Genomic DNA, 24,207 nt, shown 5'->3' on the forward strand with positions numbered 1-24,207 from the left:
CACAATAACTGAATTTAAACATGCCTGGGATAAACATATATCCATCCTAAGATAAAATACAAAAAATAGTATAAGGGCAGACTAGATGGATCATGAGGTCTTTTTCTGCCGTCAGTCTTCTATGTTTCTATGTTTCTAGTGTTCCCTCTTCTTGTCTAGCATTTTGTTTGGTGCTTAAATTACCAGAACTTTCACAATTCATGGTTGGCCATAAAATCACCAAGCACCACTCCACTAAAGTACAGTTCAGCTGGTCAATTTATTAAAACAGCAGAAATGGTATCATTGATGTAAAAAGCAACTGGACCTCTACTGGGAATTTAAAAACGGTTTTTCTCCATGTTCTAGCTCTCCCTCTTCAGGTTTTTTTCAAAAAGGCTTTTGATGGTACTGTGAATGGCAGCATGCCTCTGGATATATAGGTCATCATTTCTCAAAAAGATGGTTGTGAGACAATTAATTAACAGTTGTTCAAGAGTTCCTTCCAAACAAATGTTTCCAAACAGGCTTGCCAATTTGATGCAAAAGCATGCTGAATGCAAAGCAGGGTGACAATTCTAAAGCCCTGTATCATAGCTGATACACAAGTTAGTTAGTTAGTTAGTTAGTTAGTTAGTTAGTTAGTTAGTTAGTTAGTTAGTTAGTTCGTTCGTTCGTTCGTTCGTTCGTTCGTGTTGTGGTTAGCTCTGGCCCAGCTCCTGCCCCAAGGACTGTGGATGTGGGGGAGACATCCACATGCTGCAGGCCTGTTTTGCCCCCGGTGGAATCTGCTGATGAAGGCTCCTCTGACCAAGAAGACATGAGTGACAGGGAGGAGGAGAGTGTGGCAGACAGCTCAGAAGGAGATCAATTATTTAGCTCCTCCTTGGATTCAGAACAAGAGTTAATGATATAGCCACGCATGCGGAGAGCGATGCATAGGCAACAACAACTGAGAGATTATTATCAAAGAAAATGAGGCCACCTGTGGTTGGGTGGGGCTGTGGTAATTAGTGAGGCTGCTATAAATAGCAGCCAGTGGGTTTGGCCATTGTGGAAGATTATCTGATCGTTGTGTTTCATGACTGCTTTACTGACTTTGACTTTTTGTGTGCTGATTATTCCCTGCTTTGAAACTAAACCAGAGCAAAGTGTGTTTCACTTTGTGAAAGAAGAAGGACTGTGAATTGCCTCACAGCTGCAAGCTAAGTATCACAGAACTGATAAGGGACTTGTACAAATTACCAGTTTGGTTGGAGACGAGTGCTCTTTGCTATACCAAAAGAGGGCTTAGTTTAAGTGAATTTTCATTATAAAGAACATTGTTTTGAATTTTCAAACGTGTGTGTGTCTGAAATTTGTACCTGTGAATTTTTGGGAGGATTCTACCAGAGAGCCCGACAGAACACTTAGTTAGTTAGTTAGTTAGTTAGTTAGTTAGTTAGTTAGTTAGTTAGTTAGTTAGTTAGTTAGTTAGTTAGTTAGTTAGTTAGTCAGTCCAATACACCATGAGGGTTTTAGTGGGTATATATCTATATACACATAGTAAAATACATGATGAAGGTTATAGAGGAGATACTCATGATAAAATATATCTAAGAAATAATTCTGTGTTCCTTTTGCGTTCCTAAGGTAGTGTTTGCCATTCAAAAGGGGAGCAAATATGGCAGGAGAGCATGAAGGTTCTGCCTAAAGCTCTGATTTTCTCTCTATAAGAGGAATGTACAATGGAAGGAAAAGAGGGAATGTTGTGAGGGAGCAGAGAGAAGGAAACATATAAACATAGAAGACTGACGGCAGAAAAAGACCTCATGGTCCATCTAGTCTGCCCTTATACTATTTCCTGTATTTTATCTTAGAATGGATATATGTTTATCCTAGGCATGTTTAAATTCAGTTACTGTGGATTTACCAACCACGTCTGTTGGAAGTTTGTTCCAAGGATCTACTACTCTTTCAGTAAAATAATATTTTCTCATGTTGCTTTTGAACTTTCCCCCAACTAACCTCAGATTGTGTCCCCTTGTTCTTGTGTTCACTTTCCTATTAAAAACACTTCCTTCCTGAACCTTATTTAACCCTTTAACATATTTAAATGTTTCGATCATGTCCCCCCTTTTCCTTCGGTCCTCCAGACTATACAGATTAAGTTCATTAAGTCTTTCCTGCTACGTTTTATGCACGAGTGGATGAGGGATTTACAAACTATAGGGTTGAAGGGAAAGAGCAGTTGGGCTGTGATCTTTCCCTCAGTGTGACTGTGCTGGGAGACACAAGGTCAAAAGCCATTTACAACCTGCTGGGGGTTTTGCAAGCTGTAGTATTTTAAGAAGAGTATCTGATGGAAGGCAAAAGAATGCTTTTTCTCTCTCCTCCTCCTACTGTACATCAGAAATTATGCAAAAGTGAGCAAGTCTGTCTTTACCATTGAAATGATCTTTTTTTTTCTTGCCACTAACTAATGCAATAAAATCATGATTCCCCCCCCCATGGAGTGACTCGTCCAAATTTATGTTATCATGAATTATCATGTGCCTTCAAACATTACACTACTTACCAAACAATGGCTTACAACTGAAAAAAATAATGTTTTTTCGCAAAATCATTTGTAAAAAAAATGGGTAGTAGTAGAAACATAGAATTCAATACATCTGTGAGATTATTATATGTGAGATCATTCTGAGTATCTTGATCCAAGATTTGGGGCTAATCCTAGCATATTTATCAAAGACATATTTCATCATAGCCTCTTAATTATAAATAGATGAATTAATAAGGTTCAATCTCATCTCTATATACTACTATTTATATTGCATTTTTAAAGTTTTTCTTATATTAATAATTCTCATTTCATATCTCTCCCCAGCTTTCATATTCAATAGAAAAATTCTAATCTTTTATCCACAGAGACCAGTGATTTGATTTTTCCCCTTTATGGAAAAAACTAGTTTTGATAGGATATTTTTCAAACAGTATTTTTATATGAATGCTTATTCTCCTAATATGTTGATTGGGATATTTTATCTATCTCTTTGTTTGTCTTTTCAAATTTGTACCTGTCTCCTCTCCAGCAGTGCCAGCTTGCAGCAATTGGACAATAATAAAACAATATCATATCACAATTAAACATACTTCGGTACTACCTTAAAAGAAGTTCGGCTTCTAAAATAATTTTTTTCAAGTTAGGTTTAAAGGTAATTATAGTGAGTAAATACTATAGGTCATTAATTTTGAAATACTTTTAATGGAACCCTGTAGCTACATTTTTAAAACCCAAGACAAAAGGCATAATCCATATAAATCACAATTATAAAACTAATCGGCACTAGTTTTATAATGAAGTCCAAGCAGTTTCAGTGCAGGTATAACTTGGTTTGGACCTAATGCAGTAGAAATATGTGAAACTGCCTGTTTATAGACTGTGCTGGAGATGAGCTGAAACAAGCCAAGATTCCAAGATAACTAGATTAAATTTATTGTCTGTCTGTTCATTTGTTTGTTTGTTTCATCAAGCATGTATTGGATAACAGATGTATCAGTATAAATATAATTATTAATAATAATAATAATAATAATAATAATAATAATAATAATAATCTATTAGATTTGTATGCCGCCCCTCTACGAAGACTCGGGGCGGAATAAACAAAATGGATACGAATAAAAGAGAACATTAGGAAAGGGATGATAGGTACGCTGATGTGATCATGCAGGCCCTTTAAAGACCTGTTATCAATGAGGTGAGGTCAACAGTAGACAGTCTACAGATAATGTTTTGGAGGTTTGGGGAAGAAACCACAGTCTAGTAATGCATTCCAGGCATTAACAACTCTGTTACTGAAAATAGTCATATTTTCTGCTATCAGGTTTGGTGCAATTTACATAGGTTTTTATCTATTGTGCTTGTGTATTGTTGTGGTTGAAGCTGAAGTTGTCATTGACAGATAGGACATCGTAGCAGATAGTTTTATGTACTACGCTTAGACGGAGAAGTTCTAAACCATCTAATCCCAAAATTTCAAGTCTGGTGGCATAACGTGTTCCATTGCGAGCAGAGAAGGGGAGGACTCTTCTTATGAAATATCTCTGGACTCATTCAATTGCATTAATGTCTTAATTGTGAATTAATTGTTAATTGTTCAATTGTATTAATGACTTCATTGAGCCATGAGTTAAAGGTAGAACTGTTAGATTGACTGAATAAATATTTTGACAAAATAGATTGCTTAGGCAGTCTTCTTCAACATGTATCTTCAGTGTCTGCTGGACTGTAGTAATTATATTTTCCAGCTGATAAAAGAGTATTCAAGTTTTGCACATCTGGATGGATTCATCTGAAAGAAAAATAGCTTTGGGCATTTGAGGAATATGCTCTTTCTCAATCTGAAAGCTGCTAAAAATTGTCAAACGAATAAATCCTCAAAGATGCGCTGGTGTGAGCTTCCTGTACAAATGATGCTAAGATATACTACATATTGCTATATTTCGTGTTTCTAGACGAATGCATGTTCTGTGTTGTTAGTTTTAGTCTCCTTCTGTTTCCTGCAGGAATATCTCAATGTCCTAGGAAGACCCATGGTCTTGGCTGGAAACAAAGCGAAGCAGGTTCAGTGGACCAATGTCTATCAGGACGCTTTAGTAAGGAAAACAGTTTTATGAAATATTGCAACCAGGGGTTTTTTTCCCCACTTTCATTTGCTTGTGTGATTCATACATTGTAGTAGGGTTCAAATCAGAGTTCAATGTTCCATATCCCTTCAGATTCCCAAACCTGTTAATCTTGAGATGGTTTCTTCTCTCCATTTTCTTCCCGATCAAAGTTTAACTGCTCCACTCTTCAGTATTACGAGTTAGAAATGCTGTTATAAATCTGAATTGGCCAGTTAGGGTCTTACAGATAATGCCATATTTTACTTTTGTTATTGTTGTTGTCACTCTTTTAGGGACTGGATTTAGTGGTAACAGGCACTCTGCCTGTATTTAACCTCACTGATGATGGTCAATCTCGTGGGAGCAGTGAATGGAAGGTATGTTCCTATTTTGTAAGAAGCTGCCACCAAAATCCTATTGGTGGTGGCTGTTATACCCTCATCCCCTTTGCTTTGTACAACTGCTCCACAGATAATCCACAGTATTCCTGGCAGCCAAGTAGCATCCTCAACTAAAAAATCATTTTTCCTCTGAAATTGGTTTTAAATTGGTATTAGATCTTCTTTATGCATTTTGTGAGATGGATGGATAGACAGACAAAGAATAAGATATTAAATAGATAAAACAGTCTTTCCCAATGGGGTGCTTGCTAGATATAACTTGAGAATTCTGGGGGTCATAGTTCAACACACATGGAGGGCACCAGATTAGAGAAGACTGTGATAGAGACGCTGCCAATTTTCCCAGCAAGTAATACAGTACCTACAGCAGTGATGGTGAACCTTTTTTCCCTCGGGTGCCAAAAAGCACATGTGCGCACTACCGAGTGCATACGCGTGCCCAAACCCATAATTCAATCCCCCCATGCACCCCACCTTCCTGTGCATGTGTGCATGACACTCCTGCAACCCCGCTTCCTGACTTCCGGTAGGCCCGTTTGTTGCCCTCCCCTGGCTCCAAAGGCTTCCCTGAAGCCTGGGAAGGACAAAAATTCCCTCCCCCATCCACCAGAGTCTGAAAATACCCTCCCAGAACCTCCGCACAAGCCAAAAATCAGCTATCTGGTACATACATGAGCACTGGAGCTGAGCTAGGGCAATGGCTCATGTGCCAGCATATATGGATCCATGTGCCACCTGTGGCATGCATGCCATAGGTTCACCATCACGGACCTACAGTAAGCCAGCAACCAACCATGTTCTTTTCCAGTATTCATACTCTAAAAAGAATACAGTTAGATTCCCTTTATTGTAAAACAGAACTGTAAACAGAAGTGGGTTTTTTTTGTAAACATAATCAGTAATATCCCATAATCATTTTGAAGCTATATCATATATCAGCAAGTAATAGAGAACCTTCTCTTACATATGGTACATTAATTGGTGTCGCCGTACAGGAAACAAAGAAAAAAAAAGTACAACAGGCAAAAATAATACACCAAGAAATTGTCCTAAACATTTATAATCACAGCTTAGGGGCAGGTGTCAGGAGAGAATGTAGAAGCATGTAAGCATATAAATGTTAAATCACATCAAGGTTTGACTACTGTAATGCTCTCTACATGGGGCTACCTTTGAAGAGTGGTTTGGAAACTTCAGATCGTGCAAAATGCAGCTGCGAGAGCAATCATGGACTTCCCTAGGTATGCCCATGTCACACCAACACTCCGCAGTCTGCATTGGTTGTCGATCGGTTTCCAGTCACAATTCAAAGTGTTGATTATGACCTATAAAGCCTTCATGGCACTGGACTAGAATATCTCCGGGACCGCCTTCTGCCGCACGAATCCCAGTGACCAATTAGGTCCCACAGAGTTGGCCTTCTCAGGGTCCCATTGATGAAACAACGTCGTTTGGCGGGACCCAGGAGAAGAGCCTTCTCTAGGGCTGCCCCGACCCTCTGGAACCAGCTCCCCCCAGAGATTAGAACTGCCCCCACCCTCCTTGCCTTTCGTAAAGTTCTTAAGACCCATCTCTGCCATTAGGCATGGGGGAACTGAGACATGTTTGGTATGTGGTGCCTTTTGTTTGTTGAGGGAAAAGCCAAAATCAGGCTTTTATATATATAGGCCAAAATGCTATTGCTATCAAACTTAGAGTTAATTGTTGAAATGATGAATGGCATGAATTTATATATATTTTAGGATATTTTTCATGAGTAATAATTTATGCCTATTTTACTGGCTTTCCTCTGTTGTAGCATCCCATGGACAAGAATCTTCTAAAACTATGATGTGTTAAAAATACACTTGGATCCAAATTAATTATGGAATATGTAAAACTAAAGCCTCATCAGGGATGGTCAATATATTGCCATCTGTGTTATCAGATTGCAATTCCTGCCATTGTTTATCAGTGTGTAATACAAATAAGGCCCTTTCCTGAATAAATTAAATTGTTTTAAGTATTGGATTTGTACTGTTTCTTGTTGTGAGCCGCTCCGAGTCCTCGGAGTGGGGCGGCATACAAATCTAAATAATAATAATAATAATAATAATAATAATAATAATAATAATAATAATAATAATAATACTTGGCATGCCAAAGCATCTCAGTGGACATTTGAAAACCATCAGAATTGACAAAATCTCCATCTGTCAATTGCAAAAGGCCACTTTACTGGGATCAGCAAATATAATTTACCGCTACATCACACAGTCCTAGGTGCTTGGGAAGCGCCCGACAGGGGATGAAATACGAAATCCAGTATAGTGATCTCGTTTGCTGTGTTGCATTGACATAATAGTAATAATTATATGAAGGCTGCCCACTTAATCCCTCATGCACTGATCATCTCTTGGTTGGAAGTATTGCAACATGTATGTGGAGCTACCCTTGAAAGGTATCCAGAAGCTACATCTATTACAAAATGCAGCCACAGGGACAATTTTAGTTGCCCAAAGAAGGACACATTCAGTCCCAGTTTGTTTCTGGTTTCAGTTCAAGGTGTTGGTTATGGTCTATAAAACCCTACATGGCATGGGACCAGGCTACCTACCGAGCCATTTTTGTCCCATTACATTGTCCCATCCCACCCTGTCTAGCAGGGAAGGTATGTTGTGGACACCATCAGTTAAAGAACTCCAATTAGCAGTCCTAGGAAGAGAACTTTCTCTGCTGTTGCCCCCACCTGTGAAATATTCTCCCCACACACATACAGATGAGACGGCCCCCACTCTCTTAGTCTTCCCAAAGGAGTCAAAACCTGGCTCTGCAGCCTCTCATAGGGAGCCCAAAGGAGCATGTTGTGTTTAGTTGCAAAGTCATGTCTGACCCACCGCATGGACAATGAAAAGGAGCATGTAATAATGACAAGTAATATTATTGCCAATTTTATTAAAGCAGCATGAACAAATAAGGTGATATTTTCTGTCACCTTATATTGCAAGGCGAACAAGTGCCACTAAGTAGATCACACATTTCTTTTTCTCCCCAGTGGGTAGATTCACAGCATGTCTGCAGCAATCTGTCTCATCTGCCTTATGTTCCTACATCCCTAGTTGTTTAGATTTATTAGCAGCAATAGATCTGCGTTGGCATTCTATGTCAGCTTGCTTCTAAGCAGGCAATGATCTGTTTTCCAACTAGGTAAGTGACAGGGCCAAAGACCAAGCCATTTATTCTCCAGGGAGCCTGGTTATGGCCTCATAAAGCAGCATGGCAGCTCCAGTAAAATGAGCATCCCATGCTGTGCCATTTAGTCGTTGATACGGTGGCTTCTTGCAGGTGTCTTTTTTAAGGGGGGAAAATGTACTTTTCTTTAGAATAACCCAATAAAGGCCGGCTGTGTATTTTCATCAGTCATTGGAAAAGGCCTGCTTTCCCCAGTACTATGGTACGGCTCCCAGGATTAATGCCATAACTCAGAAAACCTAAGTCCAGTCCTCTTGAAGCACAATACTGAGAACCAAATATTCCTTTTGAATTTGAGCTATAAACCAGGCCAAACCTGGCTACTTGTATAACCTAAAAGGTGAATAGTGCAAGTAAGAAACAAGCAGTAGAAATCAATAGAGTCTGCATCATTTCAAATAACATAACAGAATAATGAATGATGTAATGAATGACTGTTTATTTGTTTTCAGAACCAGCTTATCCTGGGCGTTGTAGGGATTGATGTGGCTCTAAACGATATCAAGAAGCTGACACCACGATATAATGTGAGTGGGGAAGATGTTTACATTGTTTTTTTATTATTGTTGTGAGCCGCCCCGAATCTGCAAAGAGGGGCAGCATACAAATCTAATAAATAAATAAAAATAAAATGTTATATTCCTCAAACTCTGTCATTTAAAATAGGATAGGAAGAGGGGTATCAGTTTTCCTAGGAGTGTCCTCCCTAAATTTATTTTTTTTATTTATTTATGTTGTCCAATACACAATAATACACAATGAAGGTTATAGAGGATATAGTAGAGAAGAAATATGAGATATAGGAGAGACTATAGGACAGGGGACGGAAGGCACTCTAATGCGCTTATGTTCTCTACTTCACACCCAAACCATGATGATCACTGGGGCGAACTGAAGTCTCTCCTTTAATTTAGAAAAAGTGATGGTCCTTTAGTCTCTGCTTGGATTGGATAATAGACAAGCAAGAGGTGGGTGACACAGAATATCATGGTAAAGGCGCTTTGCTGCAACTCTGTTCTGTCCTTTTGAGATGTAATCTGTTTCTCTTCAGGAGGATTTCCCTTTCTTTTTTGTCTTTCCATCCAGTTGGGGGCTAATGGCTACATATATGCTATTGACTTGAACGGATATGTATTGCTACATCCAAACCTGCGACCTCTGGTAAGGACAAGCTTGTGCATATGAATGTATATTCAAAATCATTGCCCAAAAAAATTGTACTCATTTACTCCATCATGTAAATAATGTAAATAATTCCATCATAATGGAACTCATTATCATGTAAATAATTCCATCATAATGGAACTCATTACCTGACTCTGTTGTTGCTTCCCCCAACCCCAAAATCTTCAACCTTACATTATCTACAATTGACCTCTCCCCTTTTCTAAGAGGTCTGTAAGGGGCGTGCACAAGTGCACTTTTGTGCCTAATGTCCCTGTCCTAATGTCTTATTATCCTTTCTATTACTACATTCTACTTATGTTATGTTATGTTAATATGTACTATAATACTATACTTGTTTGACAAATAAATAAAAAATAAATAAATAAATGTTAGCAGCAACCACAAAATAGACAGTGTTAGAAAGACAATTTTTGCTCTTTCTCCATTTTTTATCATCATGAGCTCTTCAGTTCCGCCCGCCCCCCCCCCCTAAACTGACTGCAATAAGCTTGTCCTCTTTCATTTTTCTTGGAAAGATATTCTTGCTATTATGTGGATACTGAATGTGCCTGTCCAAAGGTGAGTATCTTATACTGCCTGGATAGGAACTAATGAGTTGGGTGGAAATGTTAATGGTGGCAGTTTGCCATTAGACTGAAAGCGTATGCAAACAGCTGCCACAAACAAGGGCACCACTCACATTTTAGCCACCTCTGAGTCACAGATTGGTCACCATATGCCACCAGCTGGCCAGAAAGTGAGCTTGGCAATTGAAAATATCAATACTCCTGTTCTGTAGGATGTATAGTTGCATGCATTCATTATTGAGTAATAATCAAAGCTCGGCACAGATGTTCATAATGCATATGTAGCACTCATAAATTATCTGGCCCAAAACTTTTTATTGAATGAAGCATCATATTATTTCCCTTCGCTGTGACTTTATGAACTTTCCCTTCATCCCTTCCAATCTATCACTTTAATTCTTTGCCCCTTTGATTCCTTTTTCATTCCTAGATCCTTGGGTTTCAACTTCCTGCAGGTCTTTTTTTTCCTCTAATCTAGTCAGGTGTGAAGCTTTTCTGCCAGAAAATTCATCTTTCCCTATGTCCACCATAGTAGACTTGCAAAGCCTGTTTCTAACCTGAGACAGCCAACAGTCTTATTAGGTTGTATTTGCAACCCTTGGGATGGTTTCCGTGCAACCTTGAAATCCACACATCCTTGTCACCCAATCTGACAGCACAGTTTGCTACAAAATTTTAAAAAAGAAACAGTGATGAACTTTTGCTTTTCACACTTTAAATCCTTTTACAAGGCTTAACATTTTCAGCACTTTAAAGTTTGTCAGTTTTCTTGGTTTATTGCTTAGCTACTTTCAAGGTGGGGGGATGGTTAGAGGGAGATAGTTGTATTTGAAATGTTTGCCTTGGCCTGCCTTACTCTTTTGATTTAGCTGTGTTCTTTTTGGGACCTCACCCAATCAGCTTTTGGCATGGAGCCCCCTGCGTAAAGACAAAGTATGGCATCATTGACTCAAAAACAGATTTAACTATTAAATGCATTATAATGTCAAAGAGCATTATAACTGTTGAGAGATTTTCAATGTTTAAATTAGGTTTGCAGCCCAATTAGCTAATTACATTAATAGCAATATATGTCATTTATCCTTTTTTTAAAAAAAATGGGATTTTGAGGCTATAATCTTACAGATACTTCCCAGGGACTATGCTCAATTTGGTTTTGCTGGATTAAAACAGGCCCATTTTGGCATGCAAGGGGGTTTGGGAGGCCTATAGAGTGCTTCTTGGAGCTGGGGGAAGGCAAAAACACCTCCATTTTTGCAAAAAGTAGTCCATTTTCATCTATTCTTTTCTTCCCCCAGCCCCCAGAAGCATTCTGCTAGCCTCCCAAATCTTCTGAGCACCCCAATTTTTTAAAAAAATGGGCCCATTTTTCACCAAAAAGAGGACATGGGGCGGGACTTCAGGAGGCCAAAAATGGCTATATTCAGTGTATAAAATGCACCAACATTTCCAGGGAGGAAATGGGTGTGTGTTATACTCCGAAAAATGTGGTATACATAAGATTGCATGATATGATATTTCCCTCAGCTAGTTGTCCCATGAACAACTCATGGGTGCCAAATAAATGTTACCCACCGCAGCATACGCCAAACCTGGCAATCCTTGAAGAAATAGCTACCTCACGTGTTGCAAGTAAACACACAGGGAGGACTTGCTTAATTTCCTCAGCAACAAAGTGAGAAAAGATAGCTGATTTGAAAATATGCATTGGACAAAAACAGTACCATATCTGCTCATCAGTTAGCCATAGCATATTTGTGATGTTTAACTGGATTAGGAAACATGGGTGTCATCTCTGATTATAGAATCTTCACTTCAAGTTCCATAATATGAACACCTTGTTTACAAATGACAAGAGTTACTGAACGGGACACTCAGTTAATAATTCCCTTTGTTTTTATAGTCATGGTTGTTCTAACTTAGTTGCACTGATGATGACTAAGGATGTTGGGCAGCTTGAAAGTCAGATATTTGGGGTTGAAATAATTGTTTTGGCTGTAGGGTGGGATTCATTTACTGTAAGCAAAAATGCTCATGCACTTAAAGTGGAAGAGAATATATATTTCTTGAGAGTCACAAAGCACCTATTGGCTCATCTTGGCAATATATGTATTTATCTTTCTTTCTTAGCAAGTACAGTGTTCCCTCGACTTTCGCGGGGGATGCGTTCCGAGACCAGCCGCGAAAGTCGAATTTCCGTGAAGTAGAAATGTGGAAGTAAATACACTATTTGTGGCTATGGACAGTATCACAAGCCTTCCCTTAACACTTTAAACCCCTAAATTGCAATTTCCCATTCCCTTAGCAACCATTTAGATTATTACTCACCATGTTTATTTATTAAAGTTTATTTTTAAAAAAAATTATTAGAGGCGGATGAAAGTTTGGTGATGACATATGACGTCATCGGGCGGAAAAAAACATGGTAGAGGGGAAAATCAGCAAAGTATTTTTTTAATTAATATTTTTGAAAAACCGTGGTATAGACTTTTTGCAAAGTTTGAACCCACGAAAATCGAGGGAACACTGTATAAGAAAGAATTAGCTAGACCCCCTTTATGAGATATTACTTGTTCAGGGGTATTAACAAAAAAAAGGAGCAGATGAAAGCTTTGGGCTAATTTATTTCAGGAGAAGTTCTGCATTCATCAGAAAGAAGTAAAAAGAAGAGACTTCTAGCTCAAATACTAGCCAGATAAATCTGTCATTGAAAGGGCAGCCAAAAATTAAGGAATTCAAAAATGATATTGATCGGAATGAGATACATTTCATTAGCAGAAATTTCCAGCTCAGATCATCAGCCTTATTAATAGGCAGATGTGGCAGAGATGGACAGAAACCATAACAATTTATTTAGTCACTTTGCTGTGACTCTGATCAATAGCAGTTCAAATTACTCAGCAGAGTAAAATCACCCAAAGAATAACCCAATTCCTTTTGTTTTGTGTGTGTGAGAGAGTTTTAAAGCTAAACAACTTTTAATAGAAATGCCTTGTTTTTTTAACTCTAGATAGAAGATATTATTTTGGCATATGAGTAGAATATATCTTTCCAGACACTTGGGAATTTAAATAATTTTGAGTGCTCCCAAATTACAATGACAAGCCCTTGTTTTCTTCATTAATTAGTTAATTGATCCAGTGGCATTCAGACTTACACTTGATGGAGTAAAGATTGAAAAATGACTAGTAATATTTTGTCCTGATAATGTGGTAGAATTCTATCTTAATTTCCACTGTTGATGCCCTGTTTCATTTTTGCATTTTTTTCCTACCTAGAAATCAGATTAGATTCAAAATATTTGGTCTACGAAAACTTGATTTGGAACTTTCAAAGTGCTGTGTTAATATCTTTAATTCTTTTTGACATTTTTTTCTTATCTCTGCTCGCTGATGAACCATTTTCATTTATTCAAGGGCATTACTTCCACCACATACCACAACTTTAAATTCCAATCTGTATATAAAATTCTATAACTCAATCTATTCATTTTATCATATGCTTTTTATAAATCAATAAAATTACAATATAACGTCTCACACAATTGATGCATTTCTTAGTGATCTGCTGAAGAGTCACATTGGTTCCTTTATCTTAAAGATATTCTCAACATATTATTTTAAAGTAAGGATACATTGTGTTATCTCTGAATCAATTTGAAGTGTCTTACAGAAAAATAATTAATTTTACAATTAAAGCATTCTTTCCAGTTACAGATCCCCCTACATCTAACCCTGATATTATTGTGTATATATGGAAAAAATCTATTTACTCCCAACAGAATACATTTGCATTTTGTAGGAAATGTTTCAGTTGCAAACTGTCAACATGTCCATTACTGAACATCATAATTTATAACAGCATTTATGCTATGTATACTCTGGCATGAAATTAGGTGGGTGATCTTGGGACAGTCACTCTCTCAGCCCTAGGAAGGAGGCAATGGCAATCCACTTGTGGAAAATCTTTGCCTAAAAAACTGCAGGGATTTGTTTTGGCAGTCGCTAGGAGTCAATTTTGGATAGTAAAATGATAGTGGCATGTAAATTTAATAAATAAACAAACATTGACCGGAAGGCAAAAAATACTCTGTCAAGGCATAGAACAAGAATTGTTATGATATACTTAAGGTGAACAGGATGATAGTGTTGAATTCTCATCTCATCCACACCACCCATCACTACTTTGGGATTATTCTTTCAGATCGTCAATTTTCAAGAACCTGTAACCCTAGATTTCCTTGATGCTGAACTAGAGGATGAGAACAAAGAAAGGGTAAGTGATCATGATAGTTCATATCAGCTCTGTTTTATCTGAGACAAATACATACATACATACATACATACATACATACATACATACATACATACATACATACATATAGTCTCCCTTCCTTTTCCTTATCAGCACAAATATGTTACGCACGCAAACATACATACATACATACATACATACATACATACATACATACATACATACATATATATGTGTGTGTGTGTATGTATAAATAAATAATGTTATGTAAATAACATATTTTGCTGATAATGAAAAGGGAGGGGGACTAGTATAGATCTGTTTACAACCTTCTGAGAAGTAAAGTCAAAGCCAGATTCACTTAACAACCATGTTACTAGCTTAACAACTACAGTGATTCACTTAACAAGTGACAAGAAAGGTTGTAAAATGGAGCACAATTCACTTAAGAAATGTTTTCCTTAGCAACAGAAATGTTGGGCTCAATTGTGGCCATAAGTCAAGGACTACCTGTATTTACATAATTGTTTCTTGTATTTCTGTATAGTGAATTGTGTATGGATGTGTGCGCGCATTTGTACCATAGTATGAATCATGTATGAATGCAGATCCTACCCTGTTAAGAGATTTTATTAGGATTTGAACAGAAGAGTTTAAAAGGGTAACTGTAAGTGCTACCACTGATATGTATCCCCACTCAACTTCACAGCATTTTCTGTTCTCCCGTCTTTAGATTCGCCGAAGCATGATAGATGGAAATAAAGATCAACAATATATTAAGACTCTGGTAAAATCCCATGATGAGGTAAATATGTTGGACTTTGAGTTTGAGCTTTCAGATTTCAAAAAAAAAAGGTCCTTTATTGGAACATACCAGCAGCAGGGAACTAGAGTATGAAAAATATGACATGAAATTACATGAAAATGCCTTCCGTGGAATTAAATCATCTTTCCATTTGGCCAACTCTCTTAAGACCTGCTTTGTTCCCACACCTGGTGTTAAGGTATCTGTGGAGACTCCCATTTTATGAATGTTGGGAGTGCTGTTTTAGTTTGGACAGTCATGTTTTTTTAACATGTATTAGACATATTGTAATAGCGCCCCATGTGCCTTTGACGTTTTATCACGCCGGCCACATGACCACGGAGACGTCTTCGGACAACACTGGCTCTTCGGCTTAGAAACCAAGTGGAGCACTGCCCCTAGGCGCAGAATAATAATAATAGTAGTGATGATGATGATGATGATGATGATGATGATGATGATGATTTGTTAGATTGTATGCCGCCCCTCTCCGAGGACTTGGAGCAGCTCACAAGTAAAAACATCACATACAAATCCAATATTAAAACAGTTTTAGAAATCCCTATTTAAAAACAATCATACAACCCAAACACACCATACATAAAGTCAAGACAGCTAAGGATATATCAATTCCTCCATGCCTGGCAACATAGATGAGTTTTCAAAATTTTATGAAAGGCAAGGAGGGTGATGGCAGTCCTAATCTCCGGGAGGAGCTGATTCCAGAGGGCCGGGGCTGCCACAGAGAAGGCTCTTCCCCTGGGTCCCACCAGATGGCATTATTTTGTCGATGGGACCTGGAGAAGGCCAACTCTGTGGGACCTAATCGGTCACTGGGATTCGTGTGGCAGCAGGCAGTCCCGGAGGTATTGTGGTCCGATGCCATGAAGGGCTTTATAGGTCATAACCAACACTTTGAATTGTGACCGGAAACTGAACGGCAGACAGAAACGACTAGCATGGAGGGAGATCTTTATCTTAAAGTTCCCAAAGTCTTTTTGGATTTGGGCAGTCTTAGCATTAAAATGCATAATAAGTAGGGACAGTTCAAAAGATTTCGTGAAAATTTCCAATACAGTAGTCCCTCACCTATCGCTGGTGTTACGTTCCAGACCTGGCTGCGATAGGTGAAATCCACGATGGGGAATTTATCGACTGATAGTACTTATTTAAGTATTTATATTGTAATTGTTTGGTAAGTTTTCATTGTTTTAAGTGTTTATAAACCCTTCCCACACAGTATTTATTTTAGATACAGTATTTAAATACAGTATTTACAATTTTAGATTTTTTTTTTTTTTTTAAACCTGCCGATCAAGTTCGGCGGGCTGTTTAAATCTGCCGATCGGCTTCCTCAGAAACCCGCGATGAAGTGAAGCTGCAGTAGGTGAAGCACGGTATAGCGAGGGACTACTGTATAGAATGATCCCTCGTTTATCGCAGGTGTTATGTTCCAGGACCACCCGCAATAAATGAAAATCTGCAAAGTAGGGACAATAAAGCAACAAAATCTCTCTCCCCCCCACGCACACACAACGTAAAAAGCCATAGAACTTGCAGGACATTTGGGTGGCATAGTAGGGCTTGAATGTATTCAGGGTTTACCGAAAACCTTCACAAAAAACAATCACAACACCGCAGACAAAAAACTTTCGACGCGCAATGAAAAGTGAACAACTTGCTACTGTACTGAGCCAATCAGGCTCTGGGATACAAAGCAGCACTCTCTGGTTTGTCACTTCTCCATCAATCAACCAATCATGTGTTGTTTACATTGAGTTCCGCAGAAAACCTGCGAAGTAGCGAAAATTCACAGTATATTTTTTCCATTAATATTTTATAAAAACCCGTGATGCACCAAGTCCACGAAAGGTTTAACCGCAAAGTGGCGAGGGATCTCTGTATTAGAATATAAGAACTAGGTTGGTAGTTGGGATTGTTAGACTAACTGAAATATATGCTTCACCAGTTCTTTAATGTTAATTGTGATACACATTGATTTATTTACCATTTATTTGATCAAAATGAAATGTGGCCAAAAATCTTTGAAATTAGCTAATGATTTTCATAAAAGCAAATGAGCAATATTTAGTCACTCATTCCTTTTGACTCTACAGAGGTATGTTGATAAAGTTCATAGAACCTACACTTGGGCACCTATCAAAAGCACAAACTACAGGTAAGAAAGTAGCCAGGAAAAAAACATAAAACTCCTCCATAAGTAGATGATTAAAAGAGGAAAAATATTCCTATTTCTAGGAAAATCAATTTATCACTAGATAGCTCAACAAATACCGGGTTATTTCTAATCCACTTATCTGAGTACCATCCATAGATTAAGAAAGACTTTATGTCTGCCATGAATTTGTGTTTATTTGGATGAATTCTTGACTTGGAATGCCAAACAGACTCTCCTAAGAAAGATGTTATAAACTTAACCTCCTTAAATCTTCACTTCTAATTCTGCTTCCAACAAATGGCCTTTAAAGATACTGGTTTTATTCTTACCTGTATCTCATTCCTGAAAAAGACATGCCATTCTGAGGTTCACTCTTGTATAACATCAGTTCTTTAAACGGTTCTTGGACAATTTGCAACATCCCACACTTTCTTTCACGTCTTAAAGCAGATGTCCCCAATCCTGTTCCTTCCAGATATATTAGTCTTCAACTCTCATGATCTCCTAAGCCAGTTTTCTTGCCTTGAATCTTCAATTACTGTCTTCTGTTCAGACTGCTTTCATCACCAGTGCAGCTGCTTTGTTAACACTGTGATTTCGCTTTTTAAATTTTTTCCAGCTTAGGTCTGGTCTTACCGAATTACAGCAGATCGTACATCCAAGCTAATCTAAGTGACCAGATTCTCCAGGTGAAGTGTAAGTATATGTTTTTCCTTTCCTCCTGTCCTTTCACATGCCCTGTGACCCTAAACCCACCAGCTAGCCTAAAGATGATTTACAGGAGAAAGCCAAATGCCTAAATGTTAAACACTTTTAAAAAATGTATCAAATTAAGAACAAATTCCTACCCAGAGAAGAGAAGAAAGTTTCGTTTTATTTATGAAAGAATAATGCAGGCTTCCCAGAGATGAAACGATTTACCAGATCCCTTGCAATGGACTTTTTAAAAACATCCAGGGGAGATAAGGTTGAGTTGTTACTTTATATGCTTTTTATGTGGTAGATTATAATAGCAGCTGGTTAATTTGAAAACTGGGAAATTTTGCATGTTTCTTTCCGTTTTGTTTAAATTTGTTTTAAGCCATCCTTATTTTTATTTAAAATTTGAATTTCTTTGCTTGTTTCCTCACTGATTTACAATTAATCTCTGTACTTGTGTGTTTGCTTCCCCTTGTGTGTGATCCTGGGCTCTGCTCTCTCATATCGAAGGGTGTGAGGAGCTTCCAAGGGAGTTTTTAACATCCTGTTTTGAGTGATTCTGCCTTTTTCTATCTGTGTCTGCCCTCTGTCTCTGTAATTCCTCATCTCTCCCATCTCTCTCTCTCTCTCCCTTCGCCCACCTTTTGTACTCCATCCTTATGCTATGTTACTTACGGCAAATAAACATGTTCACCTTCAGGGAAGTTTAAAGGGGTGCTATTCAGGGGCGGATCGCTATTACTGCCACACGTGCAGCTTCGGTTCTCTTGTGTGCTCACCGTCCCAGAGTATTTTTGCTTCTGCGCATGCGCGGGAAGCAAACATGTGCTGAAATCTCACGAAGGGATGCACACATGCATGAGATTTCAGCTATTGTTTTTTGCTTTGGCACAGGTAGAAGCAAAAAATTTCATTCTGCACATGCACGCGAAGCAAAAATATGCTGGGACATGCATGCGCACACAAGAGAATTGAAGCTGTGCGTGCAGTGCACCATGCACTACTGGTGCACCATCCTCTACCATACTGGTAGCAACCCATTACTGGTGCTATTCCTTAGAATGTGGGCTGAAAGTACGACACATTGAAAATTCGCTTCTGCAAATAGGTTCCAACCTGCAGGTAGTCCTTGATTTACAGCCACAATTGGGAGCAGAATTTCCATTTGCTAAACAAGGCATTGGGTAAATGAGCTACGTCCAATTTTATGATATATTTTTTTTTGCCATGATTATTAAGCCAAAATATTGTAGTTATGAAGTTGATCACATGGGATTAAGTGAAGATAGCAAATGGCGAGTACATGGCCCCAGGATGTTGCAACCATCATAAGTACATGCTGATTGCCAAGCATCCCAATTTTGATCATTGTAAGGACGCTGTGATGGTTATAAGTGTGACGACAAGTCGGACGTCATGTTTTCAGTGCCATTGTAACTTCAGTCACTAAACAAATGGTTGTAAGTTAAGGACTACCTATGTATAGGATCTTCTGACCAAGACTGGATAGAACCAGCCTTACCCCTAAATGGACTGATCCAGTCCCAAAACACATCATTCCAAATGCTCTGGATATAGTATAATATTAATCAGGCCTACACCATGTGTTCTTTGAAATAGTTTAAAAAATTTGCATATCTCCAGGCTGGACGCTGTCCCAACTTGCTGTCTTTTATTTAAATTACCCTGAAAGTGCTTTTTCAAGGGGCAATTGGATTTTTTAGTTTTTCTTTAAAGACATTTTGCTTCTCATACAAGAAGCCTCTTCAGCATCATGGATGAGAAACAAAACGTGTTCAAAGAAAAACCAGAAAGTTGCCTCTTGAAAAAGCACCTTTGGCACAGCCCCCCCCCCCCCCGGAACTCCCGGCCCAGCACCTCCGGAGGCCGAAAGGCACGGCTCTCTTGCCCTTGCAATCCTCGGGGGGACATAAGGCCGGCGGAGAAGCCGGCTGGGCTCAGCCCTCTCCCGGCTTCCCCAATTCCGCTTCCCCAGCAGCGCGGCTTGGCTTCCGGAGGGCCGAGTCCACCCCTGCGGTCATTCCTCCTTCCGCGGCTGCCATCGGGGCTCCCTGCCTGTCTGCCGGCCTCCCTGCCTTCTTTCCTCGCGGGGGTGGGAAGAAGGTGCGGGCCGCGGTCGGAGAAGCTCCGCAGAGGCAGAGTTTGTCGCAATTGGGGTTGGAGAGTTTTTGGCGGGTGCCCCCCCCCCCATTTTTCAATTTAGCCGGGCCCCTGACGCCACTCCCAGTAATACCGGTCTATCGGCGGCCCTGCCGGCTGCTACTGGTGTGTCAAGGACTACCTGTAGTGGAGATTACCACTTGGGTACTTGCTTTTGAGCTAGCATGCTAAGTGGCCCCATATCAGGCTCTGGCCTTCAAGTTTCTGAAACCAAGAAATGAGTAGTTCAAATTCAATCAGGAAATTAGAGGAAGAGCTTTCACCAGACTAGTTGGGCAGGATTTATGCTTGCCAAGGTTCCTTTTCCAATTAGCAGTAGCACTAGCACTTAGACTTATATACCGCTTTCCAGTGCTTTTTGCAGTCCTCTCTAAGCGGTTTACAGAATCAGTATATTGCCCCCCATAATCTAGGTCAGTGCTGGCAAACCTTTTTTTCCTTGGGTGCCAAAAGAACGTTTGCATGCACTACCATGCATGCACAAGTGCCCACACCCATAATTCAATTCCTGGGGAGGGTGAAAACAGCTTCCCCACCCCCAGAGGCCCTCTGGAGGCCGGAAACAGTCTCTTTCCAACTTCTGGTAGGCCCAGTAGGCTTGTGTTTCACACACACACACAGGCTCCAAAGGCTTCCCTGGAGCCAGGAGAGAGTAAAACACCCTCCCCCATCCCCCTGGAGGTTCTCTGAAAGCCAAAAATGCCCTCCCAGAGGCTCTGTGCGAGCAAAAAATCAGCTGGCCAGCACACATGCACATTGGAGGTGAGCTAGGGCAATGGCTCGTATGCCAACAGATATGATTCCGCGTGCCACCTGTGGCACCCGTGCCATAGGTTCACCACCACTGATCTAGGGCCTCATTTTATAGACCTCAGAGGGATGGAAGGATGAGTCAATCTTGAGCCGGTGAAACTCGAATTACTGAACTACTGGTAGCCAGAAATCACAGAAGTATCTTGTAGGGCTGCATTTTAATCACTGTGTCACCATGGCTCTTCATTGAAAACCAACCTGAAATAATACAACTTGCATTTGGTCTTCAATCTCCCTGATTCTAACAGTAGCTACCTTGTTTAGAGTCTATCTAACTTAATATTGTCACTGTGATACCTGCCAAATTTCAGGCAGACCGCCATTTCCAATCCTGCCTGAAAATTGTACCAAGTGTCTTTTGCGCATGACACGTGTGCTTTCTGCTGTAAAGCTGCAAGCTTTCTCTTAAATGTCACTTTAATGCACAGATCGTTCTCTTCAACAATTTCTGTCACCGTTGGGACTATGTTGTCTCATCAGGAAATTACATGTATCGTCTTGGCAGGGTTTTTTGCTTTTTTAAAAAATTGGTTATGTTTCATAAACTATGTGATTTCCCCTATGCACTATAATGTCAGGCCTGGTAAAGACTTCCAGCTTCCTTTGCGGAAGGAAATGTGTATTGCTTTAATAAGATAAATAAATAGTAAAGCTTTTCTGCCACCTAGGGTTGATTTCAAACTCCTGCCCTCTTTTTGCCTTTCACTGAGAACGTCCACATCTTGCCCATTTGCCAGATGAGCTCAGGCGTGGTCCACTATCCTGAATTTCTCTCCCTCCGTTTCCTCTCCTTCTGTCTCAATCTCTGTGTGTGTCTTTTGTTAATCTTGAATTTTGCATGGTCTGCGAACTCAGTAAGAACATTTCTAAATCAAGACTGTTGCAAACTGTTTGCTACTGAATTCCATTTTTATGTTGGTTATATAATATATATCTATAGATCGAGTTATATCTATACATCTTTTATTATTTTCTTACTGTGGCCTTTTGGTTGGTACTTTTATTACTATTATTATAATTATTACTATTATTTTGGCTTATTTCTTTTTCATGTCGTTTTTTGCAAGAGGTTTCCTTTTGGTATGATTATGATACACAATATTTTTATTCAAACAGCAATTGAATAAAATATTGTTTGTACCCCCCTTCCCCCTTTCCACCCAACCCCCTTTTTTGTTTTCTGTTTTTTGTTTGTTTTTTCTTGCTTTCTCTCTCTGATGGATTCACACAGTACCAAGCAAATTGAAGGGCAAGTATTTTCAGTCTTAGACCACTCCCCTTCCACCACCCCCTTTTCCTCACCTGTGTCCAGTAACCCCCACCCTCACTCCAGACCTCCACCACTCTCCCTTACCACCACCACCTGGCCTGCTTGCCCATTTCCTTGCCCGTTTGCCACGCCTAACCTTGCGAATCACCACCAAACTCTTCCCCTCTCCTTTCCCCTCTCTTCCCCTCTTTCACTCTTTATTTGGAAGCAACATGTCTTGTTATGTTCATAATAGCTTCACCACGACTGATCTCCCCACTCCTACCTACCCTGTGCATTGCTCAGAGATTCAATCCGGTATCGTTAAAGATGAGCCAATTTCATATGGAACTGTTATGTTTGAATACAATTAAGGTTTTTGTAGCTAGTTTAAAATTCCTGCTTTTCTTCCTCCTCCCTGAAAAAAAATATATATCTCCTCCACCCTTTCTGCTTCTTCCTCTCCCTTGCCTCACACCTTTCCTACAAATTTTCTTACCCTGTCCTTGTTCCTATGCTTACCTTTCTCTTCAAGACAACTCAACCTGAATGGAACAGGGCTGTGCAGAAACCTTTGGGTTCAGAAGATTTGGAAACAGAGACTTTCTAAAGAAAACCTTTAAGCTTCCTCCAAAGGGAGATGGGGGGGAAGCAGAATATCTCAAGACAAGTCCACCTTGTTCACAGCACACAATTTTTGAAGTTAAAATACCATAATCCCCACAATGGGCATCATTATCATTAGCAGAAATCTTCAAAAGATATTTCTGGCTATTTATTATCTCAAACTTTTTATCTTTAAAAAAAACACTTTATTATCTCAAACTATTTTCACAATCAGAGACGGGACGTAGTCAAAAGATCGTGTTGTGAGTCTACTCAGTTTTCCTACTCATTTATAAAATTCTTGAGGTAACGATTTCAAAATGAATTCAATGAATAGGAAGGGCAAGTCTGAAACTTTCCATCCTTTATACTAATCTAAATTATTAAGATAGGGTTGGTTGTTATAGATTCACTTGCCTCCTCCTTTTCTTGTACATCAAACACTACAATAGCACTTTGGTTTAAATACAGACTAGAGGTTCCATACAGTACTCTATATAGCACTTAACAAGAGCATATAGACAGCTTCATAGTGCTTTGCAGCCTTTTCTAAGAGGTTTACAAATTATTATTATTATTATTATTATTATTATTATTATTATTATTATTAATTAGATTTGTATGCCGCCCTTCTCCGAAAACTCAGGGCGGCTCACAGGATATAGAAACAAAGCATACAAGACAAATATAATACATTAAAAAAACTACAGCTAAAAACCCTATATATTACTTAGTCAGACAATCCATCAATACAACTGTTGGGAGCAATATCAGCATATTGCCCCCAACAGTTTGTGTCCTCATTTTACTGACCTCAGGAGGATGAAAGGCTGAGTCAACCCTGAGCCGGTCAACATCGAACTCCAGGCTGTGAGCAGAGTTTGCCTGTAATAGTGCATTCAAACCACTGTTCCACCATGGCTTTTATACACATGTACCTAAGTGTGTGTATGTGTTTTAAAAAGAGAGAGAGATGTGGTTATATTTTTAAAATAATTAATTTAAATAATATACTTTAGACATTAGGGGCCTCTGTATGAAAAGAGCAAGTTGTAGAAGTTGTACTTATAGAATCAGCTGTGACCGGAGAAGAAGGGGGAGTTAATTTTTAAAGATGGTTCAGTAGTAAAAGCAATACTATGAGGTAGGGAACCTAGCAGCATTTAACAATCTATTTTACATGAAAATAATGTTTATAGCATTTATTTCAATGAAGTAAAGAAGCAAAAGGAATAAAATACTGCATATTTTTGGCTACTTCCATAATTCAAGATCTCCAGAGTGAGTACCCATAAAAGTGAGATGTATGGCTTGGAAATGCCATTTAATTAATGCAGGGAAGCCCCAGTGGGATGCTTCTTATTAGGCTGTGATCTGTTCCATACAAAAAGACATGAAACTGAAAT

The 24,207-nt window shown here is 39.0% G+C and overlaps 1 protein-coding gene across 1 annotated transcript in view; it reads left to right on the forward strand.

Moving 5' to 3' along the window:
• Window positions 1-24,207, forward strand: part of CACNA2D2 (calcium voltage-gated channel auxiliary subunit alpha2delta 2) — a 731,412-nt gene that overhangs the window by 668,812 nt on the left and 38,393 nt on the right. The window contains exons 14-22 of the mRNA XM_070735804.1: window positions 4,528-4,617; window positions 4,923-5,006; window positions 8,714-8,788; window positions 9,348-9,422; window positions 14,219-14,290; window positions 15,003-15,074; window positions 17,192-17,253; window positions 17,873-17,949; window positions 22,178-22,195. Coding sequence (XP_070591905.1) covers window positions 4,528-4,617; window positions 4,923-5,006; window positions 8,714-8,788; window positions 9,348-9,422; window positions 14,219-14,290; window positions 15,003-15,074; window positions 17,192-17,253; window positions 17,873-17,949; window positions 22,178-22,195 — 625 coding nt within the window. The remainder of the gene's footprint in view (window positions 1-4,527; window positions 4,618-4,922; window positions 5,007-8,713; window positions 8,789-9,347; window positions 9,423-14,218; window positions 14,291-15,002; window positions 15,075-17,191; window positions 17,254-17,872; window positions 17,950-22,177; window positions 22,196-24,207) is intronic.

This window comes from Erythrolamprus reginae, chromosome 2 (assembly GCF_031021105.1).
Source record: "Erythrolamprus reginae isolate rEryReg1 chromosome 2, rEryReg1.hap1, whole genome shotgun sequence".
NCBI lineage: Eukaryota > Metazoa > Chordata > Lepidosauria > Squamata > Dipsadidae > Erythrolamprus > Erythrolamprus reginae.